This window comes from Bos indicus x Bos taurus, chromosome 3, assembly GCF_003369695.1.
Source record: "Bos indicus x Bos taurus breed Angus x Brahman F1 hybrid chromosome 3, Bos_hybrid_MaternalHap_v2.0, whole genome shotgun sequence".
NCBI lineage: Eukaryota > Metazoa > Chordata > Mammalia > Artiodactyla > Bovidae > Bos > Bos indicus x Bos taurus.
Window position 1 is genome coordinate 81,646,198 of NC_040078.1, and position 22,554 is coordinate 81,668,751.

General features: G+C 42.7%; 1 protein-coding gene across 1 annotated transcript in view; it reads right to left on the reverse strand.

Annotated features, from left to right (window-relative positions):
- ROR1 (receptor tyrosine kinase like orphan receptor 1) overlaps nt 1-22,554 on the reverse strand; it is a 470,743-nt gene that overhangs the window by 185,024 nt on the left and 263,165 nt on the right. Inside the window, exon 2 of the mRNA XM_027537028.1 lies at nt 21,121-21,192. Within this exon, the coding sequence (XP_027392829.1) occupies nt 21,121-21,192 (72 nt within the window). The remainder of the gene's footprint in view (nt 1-21,120; nt 21,193-22,554) is intronic.

Here is a 22,554-nt window from a genome sequence, read left to right on the forward strand (position 1 = left end):
GGGAAGCTTGTGTCGGTGTTCTGGTGGGTGGAGCTGTATTTCTTCTCTCTGGAGTGCAATGAAGTGTCCAGTAATGAGTTATGAGATGTCTGTGGTTTTGGGGTGACTTTGGGCTGCCTGTATCTTGGAGCTCAGGGCTGTGTTCCTTTGTTGCTGGAGAATTTGCTTGGTATGTCTTGCCCTGGAACTTGTTGGCCCTTGTGTGGTGCTTGGTTTCAGTGTAGGTATGGAGGCATTTGATGAGCTCCTGTCAATTAATGTTCCTTGGAGTCAGGAGTTTGGACTTAAGCCTCCTGCTTCCAGTTATTGGTCTTACTTTTACAGTAGTTTCAAAGCTTCTCCTTCCATACAGCACCATTAATAAAACATCTACATTAAAGATGAAAAGTTTCTCTACCATGAGGGTCACCCAGAGAGTTTCACAGCGTTACATGGAGAAGAGAAGAGGGAGGAGGGAGTTAGAGGTGACCCGAATGAGATGAGGTGGAATCAATAGAGGAGAAAGTGGGCTAGCCAGTAATCTCTTCCTTATGTGCACTCCACAACTGGACCGCTCAGAGTTGTTCACAGAGTTATACAGAGAAGAGAAGAAGGAGGAAGGTGACAGAGGTGGCCAGGAGGATAAAAGTGGGGAATGAAAAAGAGGGAGACAGATCCAGCCAGTAATCAGTTCCCTAAGTGTTCTCCACTGTCTGGAACACACAGAAATTCACAGGGTTGGGTAGAGTAGAGAGGGGTTAGGGAGGAGACACAGGCGACCTGGTGGAGAAAGGGGAGAGTCCAAAGGGAGAGAAAGCAGTCAAGCCAGTAATCTCGCTCCCTAGTGAAAAATGGGTACTGAAGATTGGGTTCTTAAGGTACAAAATTGGTAACAAATACATAAAAGCAAAAATTAAAAATCTAGAGTAGAGTTTGGAATTTCTTAAATACGATGTTAAAGAAAAGAAGAAGGAAAAGAAAGAGAGAAAAAACGAACAAACAAAAACAAACAAGGTCACGAAAATTATAAAGAAAACATAGGTACAAAATTGATAACTAATACCAAAAAGCAAAAGGTAAAAGTCTAGAGTAGAGTTTGGAATTTCAAAAATACAATGTTAAAAAAAGAAGAAGAAAAAGAACGAGAGAGAAAAAACAAACGAACAAAAACAAAGTTGCATGAATTATAAAGAAACTACAGGTACAAAATTGATTACAAATACCAAAAAGCATAAATTAAAAATCTAGAGTTTGAAATTTCAGATATGTAATGTTATTTAAAAGAAGAAGAGAAAGAAACAGAGAAAAAGAAAAAAAAATAGGGTCACAGAAATTATAAAAAAAAACTATAGGTACAAAATTGATAACAAATACCAAAAAGCTAAAATTAAAAATCTATAGTAGAGTTTGGAATTTCAAAAATACAATGTTAAAGAAAAGAAGGGAAAAAAAAGGTAAAAAAAAATTATAAAAATATATATATATATATGAAGTTTGCTTTAAAAAAAATAGGGTATTTTTTTTTTGGAAAGTAATCAGTTATAAAAGTGAAAATTAAAGGAATAATAGAGGACTTAAATTTTTTTTTTAAATTAAAAAAAAGAAAGAAAGAAAGAAAGAATGATCGTAAAAATAGTAAAAATATATCTAGGACTTTCTCTGGTTTTGTTGTAAGTATTGTGGGTTCAGTTCATTTTTGGCTAGTTCCTTGGTCTGACTTATATTTCTCAAGATCTATAGGCCCCTTCCTATGTAGTTGGTACTAACCTCAGGGTTTTAATCTATTGCCTGTAGCTTCCAAGGCGGTTCCCTCTGTTATAGCTTCTTCTGTTTGCTGGTCTCTTCAGTGTCTGGTTTCTGCCCTGACACAAAGGGGACGGTGGAGGACACTTTTTTTTTTTTTAGGCTCACTTGTTCAGTCACGCTGTGGGGAGGTAGGGAGGGATGCTGCAAACAAATAACACTGGCGTGTGCTCTCAGTGCCTCAGCCACACTGGGTCTGCCCCCGCTCACGGCACGTGTAGCCTCCCTGCCTACACTGCTCAGGCTCTAGATTGCTCCGCCAGGAACCATCCGTGGCTGGCCCTGGGCTGCCTGCACCTCCCAGGTCCAAGCCGCTCAGGTTCAGGCACTCGGGTAGTCCTCAGAGGTGCAGACTCGGTTGGGCCTGCGTTTCATGCCCTTCCCAGATCCGAGCAGCTCAGGTGATGAGGTGTTTGGCGCCGCGATTGCTGTGACTTATCGCCTCTCTGCCGCTCGGTTATCTAGGTGTCCAACCGGCACACCTTCTCAGGCAGATGTTGACCGTCCAGACCCCCAAGAAGTTTTAGTTAGCAAAGAAGCCTGCTTACAGTTTTATAGATAATGTCTCTCTGGGGCTGCGATTGTCCCCTTCCGTCTCTGGCTGCCTGTCACTGGAGGGGGATGGTCTGCCGCCCGCTATCTCTGTTCAGTCCTTTGTTCAGTGCGCGGGCCTGGCGGTGTCTTAGGTTAGGGCTGGCTTTTTGCGTGGTAGATATCCCACAGTCTGGTTTGCTAGCCCAAATTATTTCGCTCAGATAGCGCTCAGGGTATTCAGGCCAGATCTTTACTCTAAGTGTTGCAGCCCGCACCGCGCCTCCCTGCCCAGCCCCGGCTTGCTAGTGGCGTGTGCAGGCATCTGTGCTTCTTCTCCGCTGGGGGAGTTACTGTAGGGCTCACAGTGTGCGGGTTTTAACTGTTTATTTATTTTTCCTCCCTGTTATGTTGCCCTCTGTGCTTCCAAGGCTCCGCACAGATTCGGCAGTGAGAAGGTTTCCTGGTGTTTGGAAACACCTCTCTTTTTAAGACTCCCTTCCAGGGAAGGAACTCCGTCCCTCCCTCTTTTGTCTCTTTTTTTTGTCTTTTATATTTTTTCCTACCTCCTTTCAAAGACTTGGGTTGCTTTTCTGGGTGCCTGATGTCCTCTGCCGGCATTCAGAAGTTGTTTTATGGAATTTACTCGGCGTTTAAATGTTCTTTTGATGAATTTGTGGGGGAGAAAGTGTTCTCCCCATCCTACTCCTCCGCCATCTTAGCTCCTCCTCCCATGTCCGGTTCTAACTGTTGCTTCTTGACCCATATTCAGGTTTCTCAGGAGACAGGTAAGCTGGTCTGATACTCCCATCTTTTTAAGAATTTCCCACAGCTTGTTGTGCATCTATGGGGCAGTTTATCTGGGAGATACTGTGTGACCAAGCTGTGGAGATACAGTTGACTCTGGCACTAGATTAATTTGTTGCTCTTTCTAGGGCTGGGAATATTATTCAACTTGATCCAGATTTTGAAAAGGAAGTGTTTACTTATATCTTCAAGAAAATATAAATCCTTCTATAACCCTGGGGAAGGAAAGGCCTTCCTAACCATGACATCAAAGTAAAAAATCATGAAGGAAAGGATTGCTAGATTTGCTTTTGTAAAGTTAAAAGTTATCTGTATGAAAAAGGAACACATAACATAGCAAAATTAAAAGCTAGTTTTAAAGATGCAGATTTCAAAGCAGTAAAAAAGATAAATACATTAATAAAGTGAGAAAAAGGAATGGATATTCATTGAGGAAAAAATGCCACTGAATGGAGAAAAAAATTCAACCTTAGTTATCAAAGAAATGAAAGTTAAAATAACAATGACATTCCATTTTTGCTTTTAAAATTGATAGTGACTAAAAAAATGACAATACTTAGCTCAAGTGAAAATAAGTAGAATGGTGCATTCTCCTACACTGTTGCTGCTGCTAAGTTGCTTCAGTCGTGTCCGACTTTGTGCGACCTCATAGACAGAAGCCCACCAGGCTCCCCTGTCCCTGGGATTCTCCAGGCAAGAACACTGGAGTGGGTTGCCATTTCCTTCTCCAATGCATGAAAGTGAAAAGTGAAAGTGAAGTCGTGAGTCTTGTCTGACTCTTAACGACCCCATGGACTGCAGCCCACCAGGCTCCTCCGTCCATGGGATTTTCCAGGCAAGAGTACTGGAGTGGGGTGCCATTGCCTTCTCCAACACTGTTGCTAGGGACTGTAAATATGCAGATAGATTTAAAAAAGTTAAAATATAGTTGATTTACAATGTTGTGTTAGTTTCAGGTATATAGCAAAGTGATTCAGCTACACACACACACAAATATACACACATCTATATATAAATTCTTTTTCAGATTCTTTTTCCTTATGTGTGTCTGCTGCTCAGTTGCTCAGTCCTGTCCGATTCTGCAGCCTGTCCATGGGATTTTTCCAGGCAAGAACACTGGAGTGGGTTGCCATTTCCTCTAGGGGAATTTCCTAACCCAGTGATCAAACTCACGTCTCCTGTGTCTCCTGCATTGGCAGGCAGATTCTTTACCACTGAGCCACCTGGGACACATACAAAATACTGAGAATAGTTTCCTATGCTATACAGTAGGTCATTGGTTATTTTATATATAGTAGTTTGCATATGTTAATCCCAAATTCCTAATTTATCTCTCTCCTTCCCCTTTCTTCTTTGGTAACCATAATTTTTTTTTTTTAATGTTTGTGACTTTGTTTCTATTTTGTATATAATTTCATCTGTATCATTGTTTTTTCTTTTTTTTAGATTCCACATATAAGCAATATCATATGATATTTGTCTTTGACTTACTTCACTTAGTATGATAATTTCTAGGTTCATCTATGTTGCTACAAATGGCATTATTTCATCCTTTTTTATAGCTGAGTAACATTACAGTTTGTTATGTATACACACACACACACATATATACTGGATATACATACATATATGCACATATATCCATATGTATGTGTGTGTATATATACACACACACACAGCATATCTTTATTCATTCATCTGTAATGGACATTTAGATTGCTTTCATGTCTTGGCTATTGCAAATAATGTTGCAATGAACATTGGGGTACATGTATCCTGTTCTCTAAACCTCGCCTTCTCCCCATCCCCAGCCAAAATATTTGTCTTTACCTGAATAGACTTTATCACAAAGGCAAGAACAAAACACCCACAAATAAAAAACAACATTGTCAATAACAACAAAAAGCATTAGAATCTGCCTGTGATGCAGGAGACCCAGGTTCAATCCCTGGGTTGGGAAGATCCCCTGGAAAAGGAGATGGAAACCCACTCTAGTATTCTTGCCTGGGAAATTCCATGGACAGAGGAGCCTGGTGCACTACAGTCCATGGGGTCACAAAGAGTCAGATGTAACTGAAGTGACTAACACACACACTTCAATATATACACGTTACCAAGATTTCACCACTTACTTTTGTTTTCATGATTCTTTTAACACACATACTTGATAAGCAGTTGGAGATGATTTCTAATAACTTAGTCATTCTTTTTTTTTTTTTTTTTGGCCACACCACATGGCATGTGGGATCTTAATCCCCTAAACAGGGATCAAACCCATGCCCCTACAATGAAAATATGGAATCTTAACCACAGGACTGCCAGGGAAGTCCCTACTTAGTGGTTCTTGATGTAAAAACAAAGCCTGGGGGAATTAATGTAAGTCACTTTACAGTTTGCAGAGCACAACATTATCTTATTAGGATCTGATAATGATCCCAGTGGACATTATTCTGTGTGACCGCTGAGAGCACTAAAGTTCCAAGAGGTTAAGTGACTGGCCCAAGTTACTTTAGTTAGTGGGCAGGCCAAGACTCTTACTTGGATTAGGGGCTGCAACTCTAAATAAAAACAGCCCTGGCATGGAGATTTCAAATTCATTTTTATAGCACACAGTACCAGCAGTAAAGAATAGTAGGATAAAAGCGTATCAATGTCTCTTTTACTTATTTTGAATTTTCTTATTTTTATTTAGGCAAAATTCAAATAATGTGAAAGGAACCATTTTAAAGTGAATTACAAAATTCAGTGTCATTTAGTATATATGTAGTGTTACACTACCACCACTTCTATCTACTTCCAAAATATGCCCCTCATCTGAAAAAGAAACCCCAGACTTGTTAAGCAGTTCTTATTCTCCCTCATCCCAGCCCCTGGCAACAACCTAATCGTTTTCAATCTCTAGGCATTGCAGTATTCTGGATATTTTTTTTACATGAATGGAACATGGAACTTTTTGCATCTGACTTCTTTCACTTAGTGTAACATTTTTGAGGTCCATCCACTCTGAATCTGTATCAGTATTCCACTCATTTTTATGGCTGAATAATATTCTGTTGTGTGCATACCACAACTTGTCAGTGTAGTCACCCACTAATAGACATCAACTGAGCGACTGAACTGAACTGAATGGACATCGAGACTGTTTCTATCTTCTGGCTATCATTAACAGTGTTACTATGAACGTGCAAGTCCATGTATTTGAGTACTTGTTTTTTATTTTCTTATGTATTGTACTTATATTTTATCTGACTACAAGAGTACAGGATATTTATTGAAGAAAATGCGGAAATTAGAGCAAAAACACATATTAGAAAAATCACCTAAGGGTAATTAAGAATACCCTCTTCCAGAAAGGATTTTCATAAGCTTATAATGCCATTATTTTTTACCTTCCAATGAACATGGATTATTACTTTAGAACTAGGTAGTCATGGAGAGTATGGACTTTGAGGTCAGAAAAATCTGGATTTGACTCTTGGCTCTGCCATTTATGAGCTGAGTCACTCTACTTCTCTAAGCTTATTTTCCTGCCTAGAAAAGTGGACATAATACTACCTACCTCACAGGGTTTTGATAGCACATTAAATGGGATGGTATTGTGAGTAAAATGTCTAATACAGTGCCGGGGACAGAGAGGGAACTCAAGAAGGATTAGCTGGAACAGAACTTTCCACACAGGAGTTTGCTGATACCACCAGGAAGTGAAGCTCATGTGAGAAATTTTGTGTTTTCACTACTCTGTTTTACTACAATGCCTGGCACACAGCTAGCACTTTATAAAAACCTGCTGAAGGAATAAGGGAATATAAGAGTTGGGGGAAAGGACTGAAATGAGAGACCTGCGAAGGATCTCCAGGAAAACACAGCTTTCTGATTTCAGAGGATAAGTAAAGGCCATGGATACAGAATTCTCGCAAATCAACTGGTATTCTACACAACTGTACTGCAAAGCCTGGAGTGGATCAGGGTTGATGTAGGGCCCCCAAAATGAAATCATTTGCAGAAAATGGTCAGAAAATAAGTTAGTCTTAGTTGCAGCAATCAGGGTCAGAGCTAGGAGCCCTCTGAGGCACGCGGCGAGTTGAACTTCCTAAGCTGCTGGGCCAGCTGAGGCTCGGGGCATTTTTTCAAAGCAAATGAAGCATTTGATGGAATAAACCCAAGCAAAGAGATATTAAAGCATGGGGCCTTGACAGGAACTGCCCTGAAGTAATATCACTTGGAACTAAAGAGATGATTAGTGAGCTTCTCAGGGCTCTACAGGAAATCTTGCCTGGCACAGGAATGCAAAAATTTCCAACCTTGTCTAAAAACAGTTCCCCACACTCCACTGCCTCAGAATGATGTCTGTAATGGGTTGCAGAGCTCACTGCCTGCTGAAGGCCTTACTGCCTTCCTCCTATTGTGTGCCTTATCCCAAGCAAAAGACTTGCCTTGTATCTGGACTGGCTTCTCCTGAAGTGCAGGAGGACTAAAATGAAGTTGTAGACGTGTTACCTCTCAGGAAACAGGCCAGAAGAGCTGCAGAGCAACCCTGACCTCAGGTGGCTATTAGCTGGGCCTAGCCAAGGAGGATGTACCCTTTGTTCCAGGGTTACAGTCTGTTTTTATACAACTATGCTTTCATAATTCTCCTTTAAATCATCTATCATGGCTTCAATTAAATTATTTTTAGTATAGCACATGTGTAAATTAATTATTAAAATGTCTCTTGAATTTAGTGTATGTGTGCTTAGTCCCTCAGTCCTGTCCAACTCTTTGCAACCCCATGGACTGTAGCTCGCCAGGCTCCTCTGATCATGGAATTCTCTAGGCAAGAATACTGGAGTGGGTTGACATTTCCTTCTCCAGGGGATCTTCCTGACCCAGGGATCGAACCACGTCTCCTGCATCTCCTGAATGCAGGCGGATTCTTTACCATTGAGCCACCTGGGAAGCCCTTTAAGAGTTTCTGAAGGCAAGACCATTTCTGTTTTGTTCATTATTGCATCTTTAGACCCTAGAAAAGGCTTTGTCCATGGTAGGCATGCAATATACATTTGTCGAGCAAATGAATCTAAGATATTCTAGTACAAATTCCAATTCAGTTTGGAGGCATTAGACTATATTGGGGTAAGGACATGGGTTTGAATTCTAGTTTCACAGCTTGTGATATTAGGCAAATTGTTGAAATTGCTTTTATTAGTTTCCTGATTTTGCTGTAACAAATTACTACAAACTTGGTGGCTTAAAACAGCAGAAATTTATTCTGTCACAATTCTGGAGGCTGCAAGTCCAAAATCAGGCAGAACCCTGCTCCCTTTGGGGACCATATTCATTCTTGCCTCTTTTCATTTTCTGGGGCATTGCTGGGTTGTGGCTCTACCACTCCAATCTCTGCAGCCTCCCCTGTGGGTCTGTAGGAAATCTCCCTCTGCCACTAGCTTATATAATGACACCAGTAGACAGTTAGGGCCCATCTTGACATGCAGGATGATCTCCTCTCAAGGTCCTTTCCTTAATTTAATTACATTACCAACACTGTTTTTATAAATAATAAAAATTTAATAGGATCTGGGGATTAGGATGTGGACATATGTTTTGGGGGGGGGCACTATTCAGTGAATTTGGAGAAGGCAGTGGCACCCCACTCCAGTACTCTTGCCTGGAAAATCCCATGGATGGAGGGACCTGGTAGGCTGCAGTCCATGGGGTCGCTAGGAGTCGGATACGACTGAACGACTTCACTTTCACTTTTCACTTTCATGCATTGGAGAAGGAAATGGCAACCCACTCCAGTCTTCTTGCCTGGAGAATCCCAGGGACGGGGAGCCTGGTGGGCTACCGTCTATGGGGTCGCACAGAGTCGGATATGACTGAAGCGACTTAGCAGCAGCAGCAGCAGCATTCAGTGAATTACATTTGTCCATGGCTCAGTTTGTTTATCCATAAAATGGACATAATATCTCTTAGAATTATCATGAGGATTAGATGCAATAATACATGTAAATCACTTTATGTGTTTACAGTACATAAAAAACTCTCAGTATATGGTAACTGTGGTGTTACTTTATAAGGCAGGAAAATATTATTCCCTATGGCCACATTAAATAAGTGATGGAGTTATGCCAACTTATTCAGACATCTTCAAAAGTATGTTAAGTCAATATCAGTGTCAATCTATCTCTATATTTATTTATTAATAGTCAGGTCTGGGACCTAGCTCAGCCCTCTTACCTCTGTCATCACATTTGTACTCAAGTCAACCCTGGCAGTCTGGTGTTCTCTCCCATTTTACAGATAAAAAGGGCAAAAAAAACCCCTCAAAAGTAAAGCACAATTTTCAAGAAATTGAGTTAGCCACAGAGCTCAAATATAAACCAAGGACTTCTCACTCCAAGCCCAGTTCTTCTCTGTATTACCTCAGAAAATTAAGCACAGAAATGGAGAAAGTTCCAAGCATCTGTACCTGACTAAATCACTTGTTAGAACACTATGGTAAGATCTGTAGGTTAGCCTAGAACTCTATACCAGTGGTTCTCCAGCTTCGCTGCACATTAGAATCACCCAGAGAGCTTTTAAACCCCTCAAGTCAGACTGTGTATGAGAAAAATGAAATGAGAATGAGGGTGGGGAACAGACCTAGGCATTGAATGTTAGTCACTCGGTCTTTGAGACCCCATGGACTGTAGCCCACCAGGCTCCTCTGTTCATGGAATTCTCCAGACAAGGATACTGGAATGGGTAGCCATTCCCTCTCCCAGGAGACCTTCCTGACCCAGGAATCGAACATGGGTCTCCTGCATTACAGGCAGATTCTTTACCATCTAAGCCACCATGGAAGCCCAGACCTAGGTATTAACAACTGTTTAAATCATCCCAATCACAGCGGGGGTTAAGACCTACAGCTCTATCAGTGGACCTCAAACTTTGAAGAGAATCAGAATCACCTGGGAAGCTGATTTAATTATAGAGACTTAGGGTCTAGTCTGCTTCAGTGAGCCTGGGTCTCTCCCGGTGATTCTGAGACTAGCAGTGTTAGAGGACAATGACTCTAAAGTACCTTTCAATTCTGATGTTCTGATTTTCACCACTCATTTATTTATCTATTCAAATATCTGTACCAATTCGATGGATGAGTTTCAGCAAGTTCCGGGAGTTGGTGATGAACACAGAAGCCTGGTGTGCTGCAGTCCACGGGGTCGCAGAGTTGGACACGACTGAGCGCCTGAACTGAACTGACTAGAGTTAGAGCTACAGGGACGCAGAAATAACACCTAACTTCTGATGTCAAGGGGTTCACAGCCTGGCAAGCTACTCTTGTGGCTCTGAAAGCACTTTCCATAGTGCCCTTCCTGACTGACCCTCCTACTAGAATGGCTGGGCCATGAGGGCTTTCTTTGACATGGAAAAGATGCTTAATGCATATTCCTTGCACGAGAGAGGAAGGAGAAAGAAAATGAAAATATATACGTGGAATCAGCATTCCCCAGCAGTGCAATGGGGCATGACCACTTCCCCTACAGAGTAAGACGTGATTTTCTGTGGGGGATGGTGGGGTCAGGAAAGATTTATTCCAAGTGATGAATTTGTACAGGGTATTTAAGGGTGGCAAGTGGGTGGGAGGGTACTCTTACCATAGCGAATAGCAGAATTTTCACAGTGGCTTTAAATAGGATGGGGAACCATGAGTGACTGGTTCCAGAACACAGCAAGAAGGAGTGGAGGGGGTGGAGAGATGGATGTTGGGGCAGGAGCCTCATGGCATTTTGTAGAGTCTCTTCTCCCTCCCTTGTCAAGCAAGAGGCCTCTAAGTCCAAATGTCCTTTCGAGTCCTCAAACAAAGGTTGACCAGTCCTGTAGGCCCAGGACTACAACTGCTACTGCTACTAAGTCACTTCAGTCGTGTCCGACTCTGTGCGACCCCATAGACGGCAGCCCACCAGGCTCCCCTGTCCCTGGGATTCTCCAGGCAAGAACACTGGAGTGGGTTGCCATTTCCCTCTCCAATGCATGAAAGTGAAAAGTCAAAGTAAAGTCGCTCAGTTGTGTCTGACTCTTCGCAACCCCATGGACTTCAGCCTACCAGGCTCCTCCATCCATGGGATTTTCCAGGCAAGAGTACTGGAGTGGGGTGCCACTACAAAGGCCTCCTATAATCCCTGTGAGTAGGACTCTAGTCCACAAGTTTCTAGAAGCAGCTTGAGGCCAAATTCCAAAGCCATTTCTGAAGTGGGTGCTCAGGAAGGTCTCTACGTAGGCAGGTTTAAATCTAGTCGAAGACATCAGCAAGACAAAGCTTGCCTGTAAGTATCAAGAAACGTTCTCTCTGCTGCTTCCTGATTGTTTATCAATGCAAGACTGTGATTTGTCTTTGTGAGGAATGGGCTTCCCAGATGGCACTAGTGGTAAAGAACCCGCCTGCCAATACAGGAGATGTAAGAGATGCAGGTTCAACCCCTGGGTTGGGAAGATCCCCTGGAGGAGGGTATGGCAACCACTGCAGTATTCTTGCCTGGAGAATCCCATAGACAGAGGAGCCTCATGGGCTGCAGTCCATAGGGTCACAAGAATCAGACATGACTGAAACGACTGAGCATACACACACGTACACACTGAAAATAGTACCAAGTGAGTAAGGAATCTGAGACCCATGGTAGGAGGTAGATTAATCTCTATCCTGATTCTAAATGGTAAGCACAGGAGCATAAACATCTCCAGGCTTGTTCAATTGCCACTCTGTCTCAACTGGGCTGTAGTTGCTGGGGGAGCTCTGTGCCCCTCACACAGCCATGCTGGCCATTTGCAGAACACCCGAGGGCCCCAGGCCTCTCAGCTGAAAGCCCCACTGACAGCAGCACACTGGGGAAGGGGGAGAAGTCTGACGGAAGGAGTGGTGCTGAGAGCTGGTGCTAGAGCTGGAATGACAGCTGGACAGAGTACTGAATGGGAGGCTGACTCCTTCTGCCCCAGGGGTGGTGTTCAGTGGCCAACTTCTCTCCTTGGAGCAGGCTTTGAAGGATCAAGATTATCCATAAAGGGTCCTTTCTATTCTATTTTATGACAAAATCCCACAGTTCTCATCTTGGAGGTTCCCTTCCCTAAAGTGAAAGGACCTGTCAAGTAAAGAGGATTAACAAGAGTCCTGGAGAGAGGAGCTTGGTTGAAGAGGAAATGATTCCCATGTCACATGCTTCCATGCTGGGTTCCAGGCAAAGGGACTGAAAGCTTGTATTGAGTCAATGAGGGGTAAACCAGATGCAGTAGAGTTAGCAAGAAGCTCCCTTGCTTCCTTATCAAGAAGGGGTTCATCTCACTGCTTCCAAACCTAGACCAGATTTTCCCCTACTTTTTAAAATCATTATAAAGGAAAAGGAAACTATGGATGACCAGGAAAAGCTTATCTGAGGAGATGACAATTAGTTCAAGACACAAAGGAGGGAGAAAGCAAGAGAAAGGGGATTCTGGACAGTGCCGTTGGTGAGGAAAGCACTTTGTTAGAGGCAACTAAAGGAAGCCAGTGGAGCAGAGACAGCAAGACAGAACAGAGCAGAGTGAAGTCTGAGAGTCAGAGGCAATGCTGGATCATCAGAGCACTGTTGGAATATACCCAACATCTGCCTGACCTGGGGTTTCCTCACTTGTTCTGGGGTCCCATTGCTATCCTTCATGTAACCATTACACTTTGGACTTCTAACCTATAAAGTTTTTCTCCACAGGAGGGAGATTATTTAAAATATAGCCTTTCTTGAGCGTTAATGATGAGATTATAATCAATAATGCTTATCCATTACACATAAAGTACTTGACATATTTTTAAGCATTATACACACACAAAATTGGGGCTTCCCAGGTGGCACTGGAGAAGGCAATGGCACCCCACTACGGTACTCTTGCCTGGCAAGTCCCTGGACGGAGGAGCCTGGTAGGCTGCAGTCCATGGGGTCGCGAAGAGTCGGACACGACTGAGCGACTTCACTTTCACTTTTCACTTTCATGCATTGGAGAAGGAAATGGCAACCCACTCCAGTGTTCTTGCCTAGAATCCCAGGGATGGGGGAGCCTGGTGGGCTGCCGTCTATGGGGTCAAACAGAGTCGGACACGACTGAAGTGACTTAGCAGCAGCAGCAGCAAGTGGCACTAATAGTAAAGAACACATCTGCCAAACAGGAGATGTAGGAGATGCAGATTCAATCCCTAGGTCTGGAAGAGGAAATGGCAACCCATTCCAGTATTCTTGGAGAAATCCATGGACAGAGGAGCCTGGCAGGCTACAGTCCATGGGGTCGCAAGGAGTCAGACATGACTGAAGCAACTGAAGCACACACACATACACACACAAACACACAAAATCAGTTTTCAAAAAATTTCTTTTAATAAAAACCAGTTCCTAGAACATTAAATCTTGTATAGATATAAAAACATTTCCTCATGTTGCAAGGAGAAAACATAGGTTAGGAGATTCATCTGAGGTTCTAGCTGTTGGTTCACTAGAACAGCAGCTTTGAACAGAATTATAATGCAAGTGATATGTGTAATTTTTAATTGTTTAGTAGCCACATTAAAAAAGATCAGGTGAAATTAATTTTAATAATATATATATACATATATAGTTGCTGCTTCTTTTTTAAATTTATTTTTATTTGGAGAATAATTGCTTTATAATGTGCTGTTTTCTGCCATACAACAATGTGAATCAGTCATAAGCATACATATATCCCCTCCCTCTTGAACCTCCCTTCCACCCCACTATCCCACATCGCTAGGTCATCACAGAGCACCAGGCTGAGTTTCCCTGAGTATTTCACTAAATTTGATATATGGGAAATGATAGTTTTAATGATTGGATTTCTATAACTGTTTAAGTGATTGATTTATATAGTCAATTAAAAAGTTATTAATAAGGTATTTTAAGTCTTTTTCCAATGAGATAAGCCATTGAAATCTGGTTTAGGTTTTATAGTCACACTGATCTCATTCTGGACTGGCCATATTTTAAGTACTCAACAGCTACAGGTGGCTAGTGGCTATCATACTGGACCCTATAGCATTGAAGCCTTAGAGAAGAAGGATTGATAACTCTCTTTTTATAGGTGTGAACATTGACGCCTAAAGCTTAATTTACAAGTCACTGAACTGGTTGTGGATTTGAGCTGTGAGTAGATTCTAAGTTTTTTGTCAAGTGTTCATTCAATGGATCATACTACCCTCCCCTTGGGAATAAGAAGGGGTGGGGGCAATAGCATTACCTGCAATGAGTAGCTATTTGTTCTAGAGACTACGGTGGGACTGTGCGTGTGTGCATGCTTAGTTGCTCAGGCCTGTCCAACTCTTCGTGATCCCATGGACTGTAGCCTGCCAGGCTCCCCTGTCCATGGGATTCTCCAGGCAATAATACTGGAGTGGGTGCATGCATGCATGCTCAGTCACTTCAGTCATGTCTGACGCTGTGTGACCCCATGGACCACAGCCTGCTAGGCTCCTCTGTCCATGGAGTTCTCCAGGCAAGAATACTGGAGTGGGTTGCCATCCCCTTTTCCAGGGATTGAACCCGAGTCTCCTGCATTGCAAGCAGATTCTTTACCATTTGAGCCACCTGGGTGGGGCTTTAGACTCTATGTAACCCTTTGGAGTGAGACTACTTCTCCCATTTTCTATATAAGGGTTATATAGCCTCCAAGTGCTTTTGTAGTGGCAGGATGATATCAGTCTTTCAAAGCAAACAGTGCTATCAATATTTAGAAGACAATGCATAAGATTAAAGCCTGTTGAACTTGGGTGGTTTAGAATACCACACGGATATCCCCAGAAATTCCTTTGACAAGCTACTAGTCCTAGGAAGACTATACTTTAGCTTGCCAAGTACCAAGACTCCTGATCCAGTTCATTCATCTCTGGCCCCTTCACCCACTGCCCCTGCTCCAGAAACATATAATTAGAAGACAAAGAAAGGACTCAATTGCCCCAGGAGGTCTAGCTGTGAACCAAACTCCAATGTCATTTAAATAGACTCTTTATGTACCAAGGACAAATCTAGTAACAGAGAGCGGGGACCAGAGGAAGCAACCATTCCGAGTCAAGGCCACAGCCCTGACAGTGAGCTAAGGGGCTGAGGCCAGCATGTATCTGTCTACTGCAACCACGCAAGCAGGTATCCTAGGGCACAACCCAAGAGTGACCCACAGATGTGTTAGCTGGCCAGGAAAACAATCTCAGCTGATAAAGACCAAGGCCTCTGCTCCACAGGTGAGCAAAAGGAAGCTCAGAGTCATAGTAACTCCAGAGTTCATGCTCATAAGAACTTTGCTGTATGCCTCCCTGCTATGTGTAAAGCTCCGAGCTGGTAGAGAAAGCCAGCTCTTAAAAAAGCAAAGCAGGACAAAATACCCCCAAATCTAGTCTGTCAGCACAGAGAACTATTCGCAGTTGGAATCAGGCCTCAGTATTTTTTTTTTAAGCTGAGGCTCCCTCCCTTTCTGCTACCTACGGGTGCAATTTCCAGTGCTTTCTCCAAAAGAAACATTTGGCTTTCTATAGAGAACCTCTGAGACCTCATGTGACTGAAAATGGAAGAGGGGGAAAGAGGCCCTCCTCACGCCCCACCCCAAAACCCCCATGGGGAAGCTGAGGTTAGGCCCCTGTAGATCGATTTATTTTAGGAGGCACTTGGTTCTGAAGCATTTGTTTCAGAAATTACCCCTGTGCCCCATCAATAGTAGCTTTCAACGGCTCTTCCCGGGTGGCCTTGTCTCTTTTAAATTTCATTTCCTGTTGGAAAGGATAAACAGGTAACTGTTTAATGCCACTGACTGGACTCATTTAACAGAAAACCAGGATCAGCATGAAGCTGGGGAACCAGAGTGGGACTGATGGGTGAAACAGAGCTGAGAAGCCAATCTGGGATTACAAGTGGAATAGAGCAGGTCGATGAACAGAAAGGCATTAGAGAATACCAAGTGACAGACTTTTATTTTACTTCTTCTCCATGTAAGGGCAATTGTCCCACTGGAGGAGGGAATATGAATGCAAGGGAGATAGCGTAATCAGCTGCCATGTTGGGCATGGCTCCCTGGACTTAGCCTGGAGGCCTTGGTGGGAATCCTGGCACTACCACTCATCAGCTTTGCCCTTCAGCCAAGTTCTTTAACCCCCTGAGCCTCAGATGCCTGCCTGTTCTACTGCACAGGATGCTGTGAATTCAAATGATGCCTTCACATGCTTGGCAAGTGCCCCACCCCTAGTAGGAATTCACACATAATAACTATAAGTTGGCACAGATGGTGTTGGAACCCATACAATTTAACACATGTTTTCCACTACACACCAGGCACTGTGTTGGGCAATAAGAGCTGCCAAAGGATAAGAGAGCCCTGACTTTAAAAGAGATGGGCCCAGAATTGATGATGTCAATACAGCCTGGTAAGGATTTGCAGCAAAACATATATGGGGCGATATGGCACACCCACATTAAATGTTTTGAGGTATTATTGATAGCATGGTCAATGGGGTCAATGAAAGGACTCATAATTGTCTATTTCTCCCTCTAGAAGGCAAAGTCCACCAAGGCTGGAATGTTGTCTTAGTGTCTGTCTAAGCACTGTGGGGAAAAGCGGGTGAGGGAATGGCTAAGGTGATGTTCTAATCTCTGAACTACCGTATTATCTTGAATCTATCTTTCAGTTCACCACTTCTCTCTACAGCTGAGTACATCTACTGTTTAATGCATTTGATGAATTTTTAATTTCTATAACTCTATTTTTAAATTACAGAATTTCTATTTAGTTCATGTAAAATGTCTACTTTTCGGTCATCTTATCCTGTACTTGCCCTATGGTTTCTATTTCCTCTTTTACCAGAAAACATGTTAAACATACTTACTCTCTCAAATTGATCTATTGCTTGTAGTTTCTAAGATAGGAACTTCTCCATGTCTTTTGTCTGACTCTCACTAATGGTGGCTTTTTCCCTCTCTTCTACACACTAAAATATTTAAAAGTACACTTAACATCAGGAGTTTTGTTGTTTTGTGGTTTTGAGTTTTTAAATTTTGTTTTTTGTGGTAAACCCATGCAACATAAAAATGTTGAGACATTTTTATGACTTGGCTTTAGGCTGCCCCTCTCAGGATCTCATAGTTTAATCAATTCCAGACATAGTTTTTACATTATCTTCTTGGTTTGTGGCTTGTGCACTATAAGAGAAGTACCCCAACCCCATACCCATGTAGAGCATAGGCTGGGGTTTTAATTTTTTTGAGGGTGATCCCAGTGGCCCAGCATAGTTGACAGACTTCCCTATTCAATCTTCGGCAGAAATTCCCTTATTTCATGCTAAGGCCCTTCATTCTTCATTGACAGCCTTGGTAAGGAGTTTGTTTCCTATTGCCTCAGCTCTCATCCCCATAGGATTCTGAAACTCTAGCCCCCTAAGAATCATACATATTTCCCATGTTTTCACAGGACCTTTTGTTTCATTCCTTCCCACTGATCACTGCTTGCTCTTCATTTCAGGCACCTGGGGATTTCTCCTTTCTGCACACCAGCCTGGTGATGGATTTTCCCCCCTTGTATATTTACACTAACATCTCTCTGTGATCGGAAGGAATGTCCCTTGACAACTCTATCCGACTAGAAAGATTTCATTATGCCTTTAGATACTAGTCTTTCTCTCTCAGCTCTGAGTTCATGATGGACAGAAACCTTGGTCTGATTCATCTTTTGATCCTGATTCTTCAGACTATGCCCAGATCAGAGTAGGAAGCAATAAAGATTTCATCATTCAATGAACAAACGAATCAATCGTCTTTCACTTACACTCTCAATGGGAAGTAGAGATCATACACTAAATATCTTCTAGAGAAAGAAGACATCAAGAAGCCCTGGAAAGCCATTCATGCTCTCTGGGAGGCCATGCTAACCGATCAAAGGAGTTTGGCCGCTGCCTTAGTTTCACCGTTTGACCAGTAGGTTCTCTACTCTTGATAGTACTTCTTTCTTGAAGGGCTGCTGCTGCTGCGTCGCTTCAGTCATGTCTGACTCTGTGCGACCCCATAGACGGCAGCCCACTAGGCTCCCCCATCCCTGGGATTCTCCAGGCAAGAACACTGGAGTGGGTTGCCATTTCTTCTCCAATGCATGAAAGTGAAAAGTGAAAGTGAAGTTGCTCAGTCGTGTCTGACTCTTAGTGTCCTCATGGACTGCAGCCTACCAGGCTCCTCCATCCATGGGATTTTCCAGGCAAGAGTACTGGAGTGGGGTGCCATTGCCTTCTCCGAATTATAGTGCTAGTCTGCTAGAAATTCATAGTCTGGCAGGCTAGGTTCTTACTGGTAGCTTTGTTGCCTTTTTAGCACATACTGATTTCCTTCGGGGCTTCCCAGGTGGCTCAGTGGTAAAGAATCCACCTGCCAATGCAGAAGATGCAAGAGACGTGGGTTCGATTCCTGGGTCAGGAAGATCCTCCGGAGCAGGAAATGGCAACCCACTCCAATATTCTTGCCTGGAAATTTTCATGGACAAGGAGCCTGGAAGGCTACTGTCCATGGGGTTGCAAAGAGTCAGACACGACTGAGCACACACACATTATGTCCTTCTAGAGCCATAACTGGAACTTGATCAGCAACATGTAATGTGTAAAGATATATACTTCTTTCTGTTGGTTCCATAAAGAGCTTGCCAAGTAAATTCACATACTCGAAAGCCCCTGGCACAGTGCTTAGCACGGAGTAGGCACATTTAGTGCACTTATTTCTTCTTTTCCATTAAAAATATCCACAAATATTTGTTGAAAATCTATTGCCTCCTAAGCACTATGCTTGGTGCTGAAGATGGAGAGGCGTAACATATTTTACGTCTCTGTTTTAATTCTTACTTAGAAAAAGAATGTCCAGGGACTTCCTTGGTGATCCTATGGTTAAGAATCAGCCTTGCAATGCAGGGGATGTAGGTTTGATTCCTGGTCAGGGAACTAAAATCCCACATGCCATGAAGCAACTAAGCCTGTTCATCACAACTAAGGAGCCAGTGTGTCATAACTAAGACCTGACACAGCCAAATAAATAAATATTTTTTTAAAAGAAAAAGAATGTCCACATCAAATTTGACAATAAAAATTACTGCAAATGTCCTCTGATCTAAGGTGAAAAGACATCTCACCTCATCTTGCCACTCTAAAATGCCTAAAAAGTATAACCAGCAAACTAAATTTGCCTATTATTGTTTTATAAAGTAACAGTCTCTTTCCTTAGGGAGGAAATCCAACTCCCATTGAATACATGAGCAGACAAAGGAGAACTGATCATAAAAGGCAATTTTTGACAGTGACTTTTGAGCTCCTTTCATCACTATAATTCCAGAACCTAGAATCACGCCTGAATTAAATTAGAAACTTGATAAGACTGTTGAATGTGAGTATTCTTACACATATATATGGATATAGCCCATCCATATATATGACTCTAGATACAGTAAGACTCACTCATCATTCCACACATATTTATTGAGAATTTCTTATGAATGAGAGTATGTACTAGATTTTTTGATAGAGACAGGAGAAAGAAAAAAAAAAGAACAAAATAGATATCCTACCTACAAGGAATTTCCAGGTGTAAGGGCAAGATAGACAATTATGTAAATCACCATGATATAACACAGAAAATGCTAAGAGATGAACATAAGAAAAGACTGTGGGGTTCCAGTACTCTTCCCTGGAAAATCCCATGGATGGAGGAGCCTGGAAGGCTGCAGTCCATGGGGTTGCTGAGGGTCGGACACGACTAAGTGACTTCACTTTCACGCATTGGAGAAAGAAATGGCAACCCACTCCAGTGTTCTTGACTGGAGAATCCCAGGGACGGGCAAGCCTGGTGGGCTGCTGTCTATGGGATCGCACAGAGTTGGACACGACTGACATGACTTAGCAGCAGCAGCAGCAGCATGGGGTTCCAAATACAGAAAGGCTACTTCCTGCTGAGGGATTAGATAAGACTGTGGCTAACATAGACTATATGCTCAAACTTAAGTAATGTGTTACCTGGTGGCTCAGACGGTAAAGAATCTGTCTGCAATGTGGGAGACCTGGGTTCGATCCCCGGGTTGGGAAGATCCCTGGAGGAGGGCATGGTGACCCTATCCAGTATTCTTGCCTGGAGAATCCCTAAGGACAGAGGAGCCTGGTGGGCTACAGTCTATGGGATCACAAAGAGTTGGACATGACTGAGCGACTAAGCCCAGCAGAGGGAGAGAGTGGGGACTGGCAAGGAAGGAAGGGCAACTCAGATGGAAAGAACAGCTTAGACAAAAGGCAGAAGCAGAAAAGCACAGGATATAGACAATGAAACAGAAAGTTGGCTGGAGACACGTAAAAGAGCAGTCTAAAGAGAAATAAGCTGGAAAGGTAGGATGAGCCAATTGCAGGGGGTTTGAACATGGCCTGATTTATCTTCCAGGACATAGGATCTCTATAGAGTAGCCAGTGCTTAGCATATGGTGGGTCTTAATTAATGCTACAACAGCCGCATAGCAGGAGCCTGTTCTCCAGCTGCACACAGGAAGTGGCCATCTGTACACGCAGGCAATTACAAACCTTCCAGATACTCTGCCCTGAACCCTGCAAGCACATCAAATACTCACCGTAAAAGGTCACCCAACAAACATCTCTGATCAATCCTGGCTCAGGCAGAATCAAATCCTCTAAATAAGATCCACTGGATGCAGTGTCAGGAAGGTCAGAAACTACCCTTTTTCACATCTTGAAGCATTTTTACCATGTGGAACTCTTTAGAAGAAGAAGGGAAAGGAAAGAGAGAGGCAAAAAAAAAAAAAAACCCTCTCCAGAAATAATAGAATTCCAAGTAATTAAATGTTAACTGATCACAAAGTTAACAGGGGATTTATTTTGGCCCCTGCCTCCTTCTGGTGATCTAAAAAGCAGTTGATTTCAAGGACAGCCATGCCAGGAGTAAACCTGGCGTTTCACGCCTCCCCTCCTCCACTTCCGCCCTGCGTGTCCCCACTGTGTACCTTTGTCGAGCTCACTTGAAATGTTCCATGATGAGGTAGGCACTAACTCAGCAGTGACTGACAACTCTGTTTCTGAAAATAAAGAGAAGGGAGGGGAGAAAGACAAGGGCGATATTAAATATAGTAACTTATGGACTGTTAGAAGCATTACAGGAGATTTCCAAAGGCCCTGCCTTCCGAGAGAGACCACGCAGTCCCATAGCTTATTAAACTTAAATGTCTGCTCAGCCTGCCAGGCAGAGGCGCCTGTATTATAGAGGCTATCCAGACAAACATACTGGAGGCCAGATTTGAGGATTTTTTCCTTTAAAACACAGGCTTGAAAATTAAATACAAATATTTCATTGACAAAAAACCAAACCTGCAGAAATGACCAAACATGATCAAATACAAACTCTTCCTTTTCTTGTTGAAAGACCAGTCTTACGTTAATAAAGTCAATAGTCTTTCCATGAAACATGAGATCAACATTGCTCCTGATGCTGGTTTCATTTGTGTTTGTGAATTCATAGCATTTCTCTTAATAGACAAATTGGTTTCTTTATATTGAAACCTTCAGTCAAGACAAATGGAAGCTAAGGATTTTAATATGGAGAGTAATTTGTGGAAACCAAAATTCAAAGATAACTTTAAAAACCACCATAAATAAAAGCAAACATGCAAATCCAAAATACTAAGGACATGATACACTATGAAAATTTTCAAACTCTTTATGATATACTGTAGTATACAAACAATGCTTTTATTAAAACCCATGACACATCCTACTAGCACATTTTAATAGGATTGCATTAATCTCCCCTTAGGCCATGTACACACACACACACACACACACATCTATTACAGAGCTTTTGTGCTAAGTAGGATCTCAGAGAGCCCAGAGACTGGGTCATTAGATCTATGGCACCCATGCTATCACATCCGCTTTCTTCAGATATCATTGATCAATTATGGATCCTTTTGCCTATAAACCCGGGATCTGCCTTACAGCCTTTCAACACGGTTCTTTTAGGTAGCCACTGAAAACGGATCTGTGTTAGAATGCAAGGCAGAGGAAGAACTAGTATTTAAACCTAGGTCTGTCTGACTCTACCACCCACACACCTCCTGCCAGCCCATGCTGCCCAGTTGTTAAGCCTGAAACCTGACTTGTTTTTCACCTTACTTCTCTCTGGCTTTACCCTTTCACCAAGATAAGCACACTCTTCTACATTTCCTTATTTACTGATGGAGGCCATCTGCCACATGGCCATAGAAGCCGCATGCCGTCATCAGTGAGCTTTGCCAAGGACAGGATGTTTACCCACGGAGACCTTGCAGAGGCCACTTCTAGCTTGTCTACTGAGTCTCTAATCAACCTGCCATGCACAGCAGAGACAAAGGGGTTGTTTGGTTTGTGCAGACCTTCTTGGCTTTCTTCTTCCCCTGTCCAGG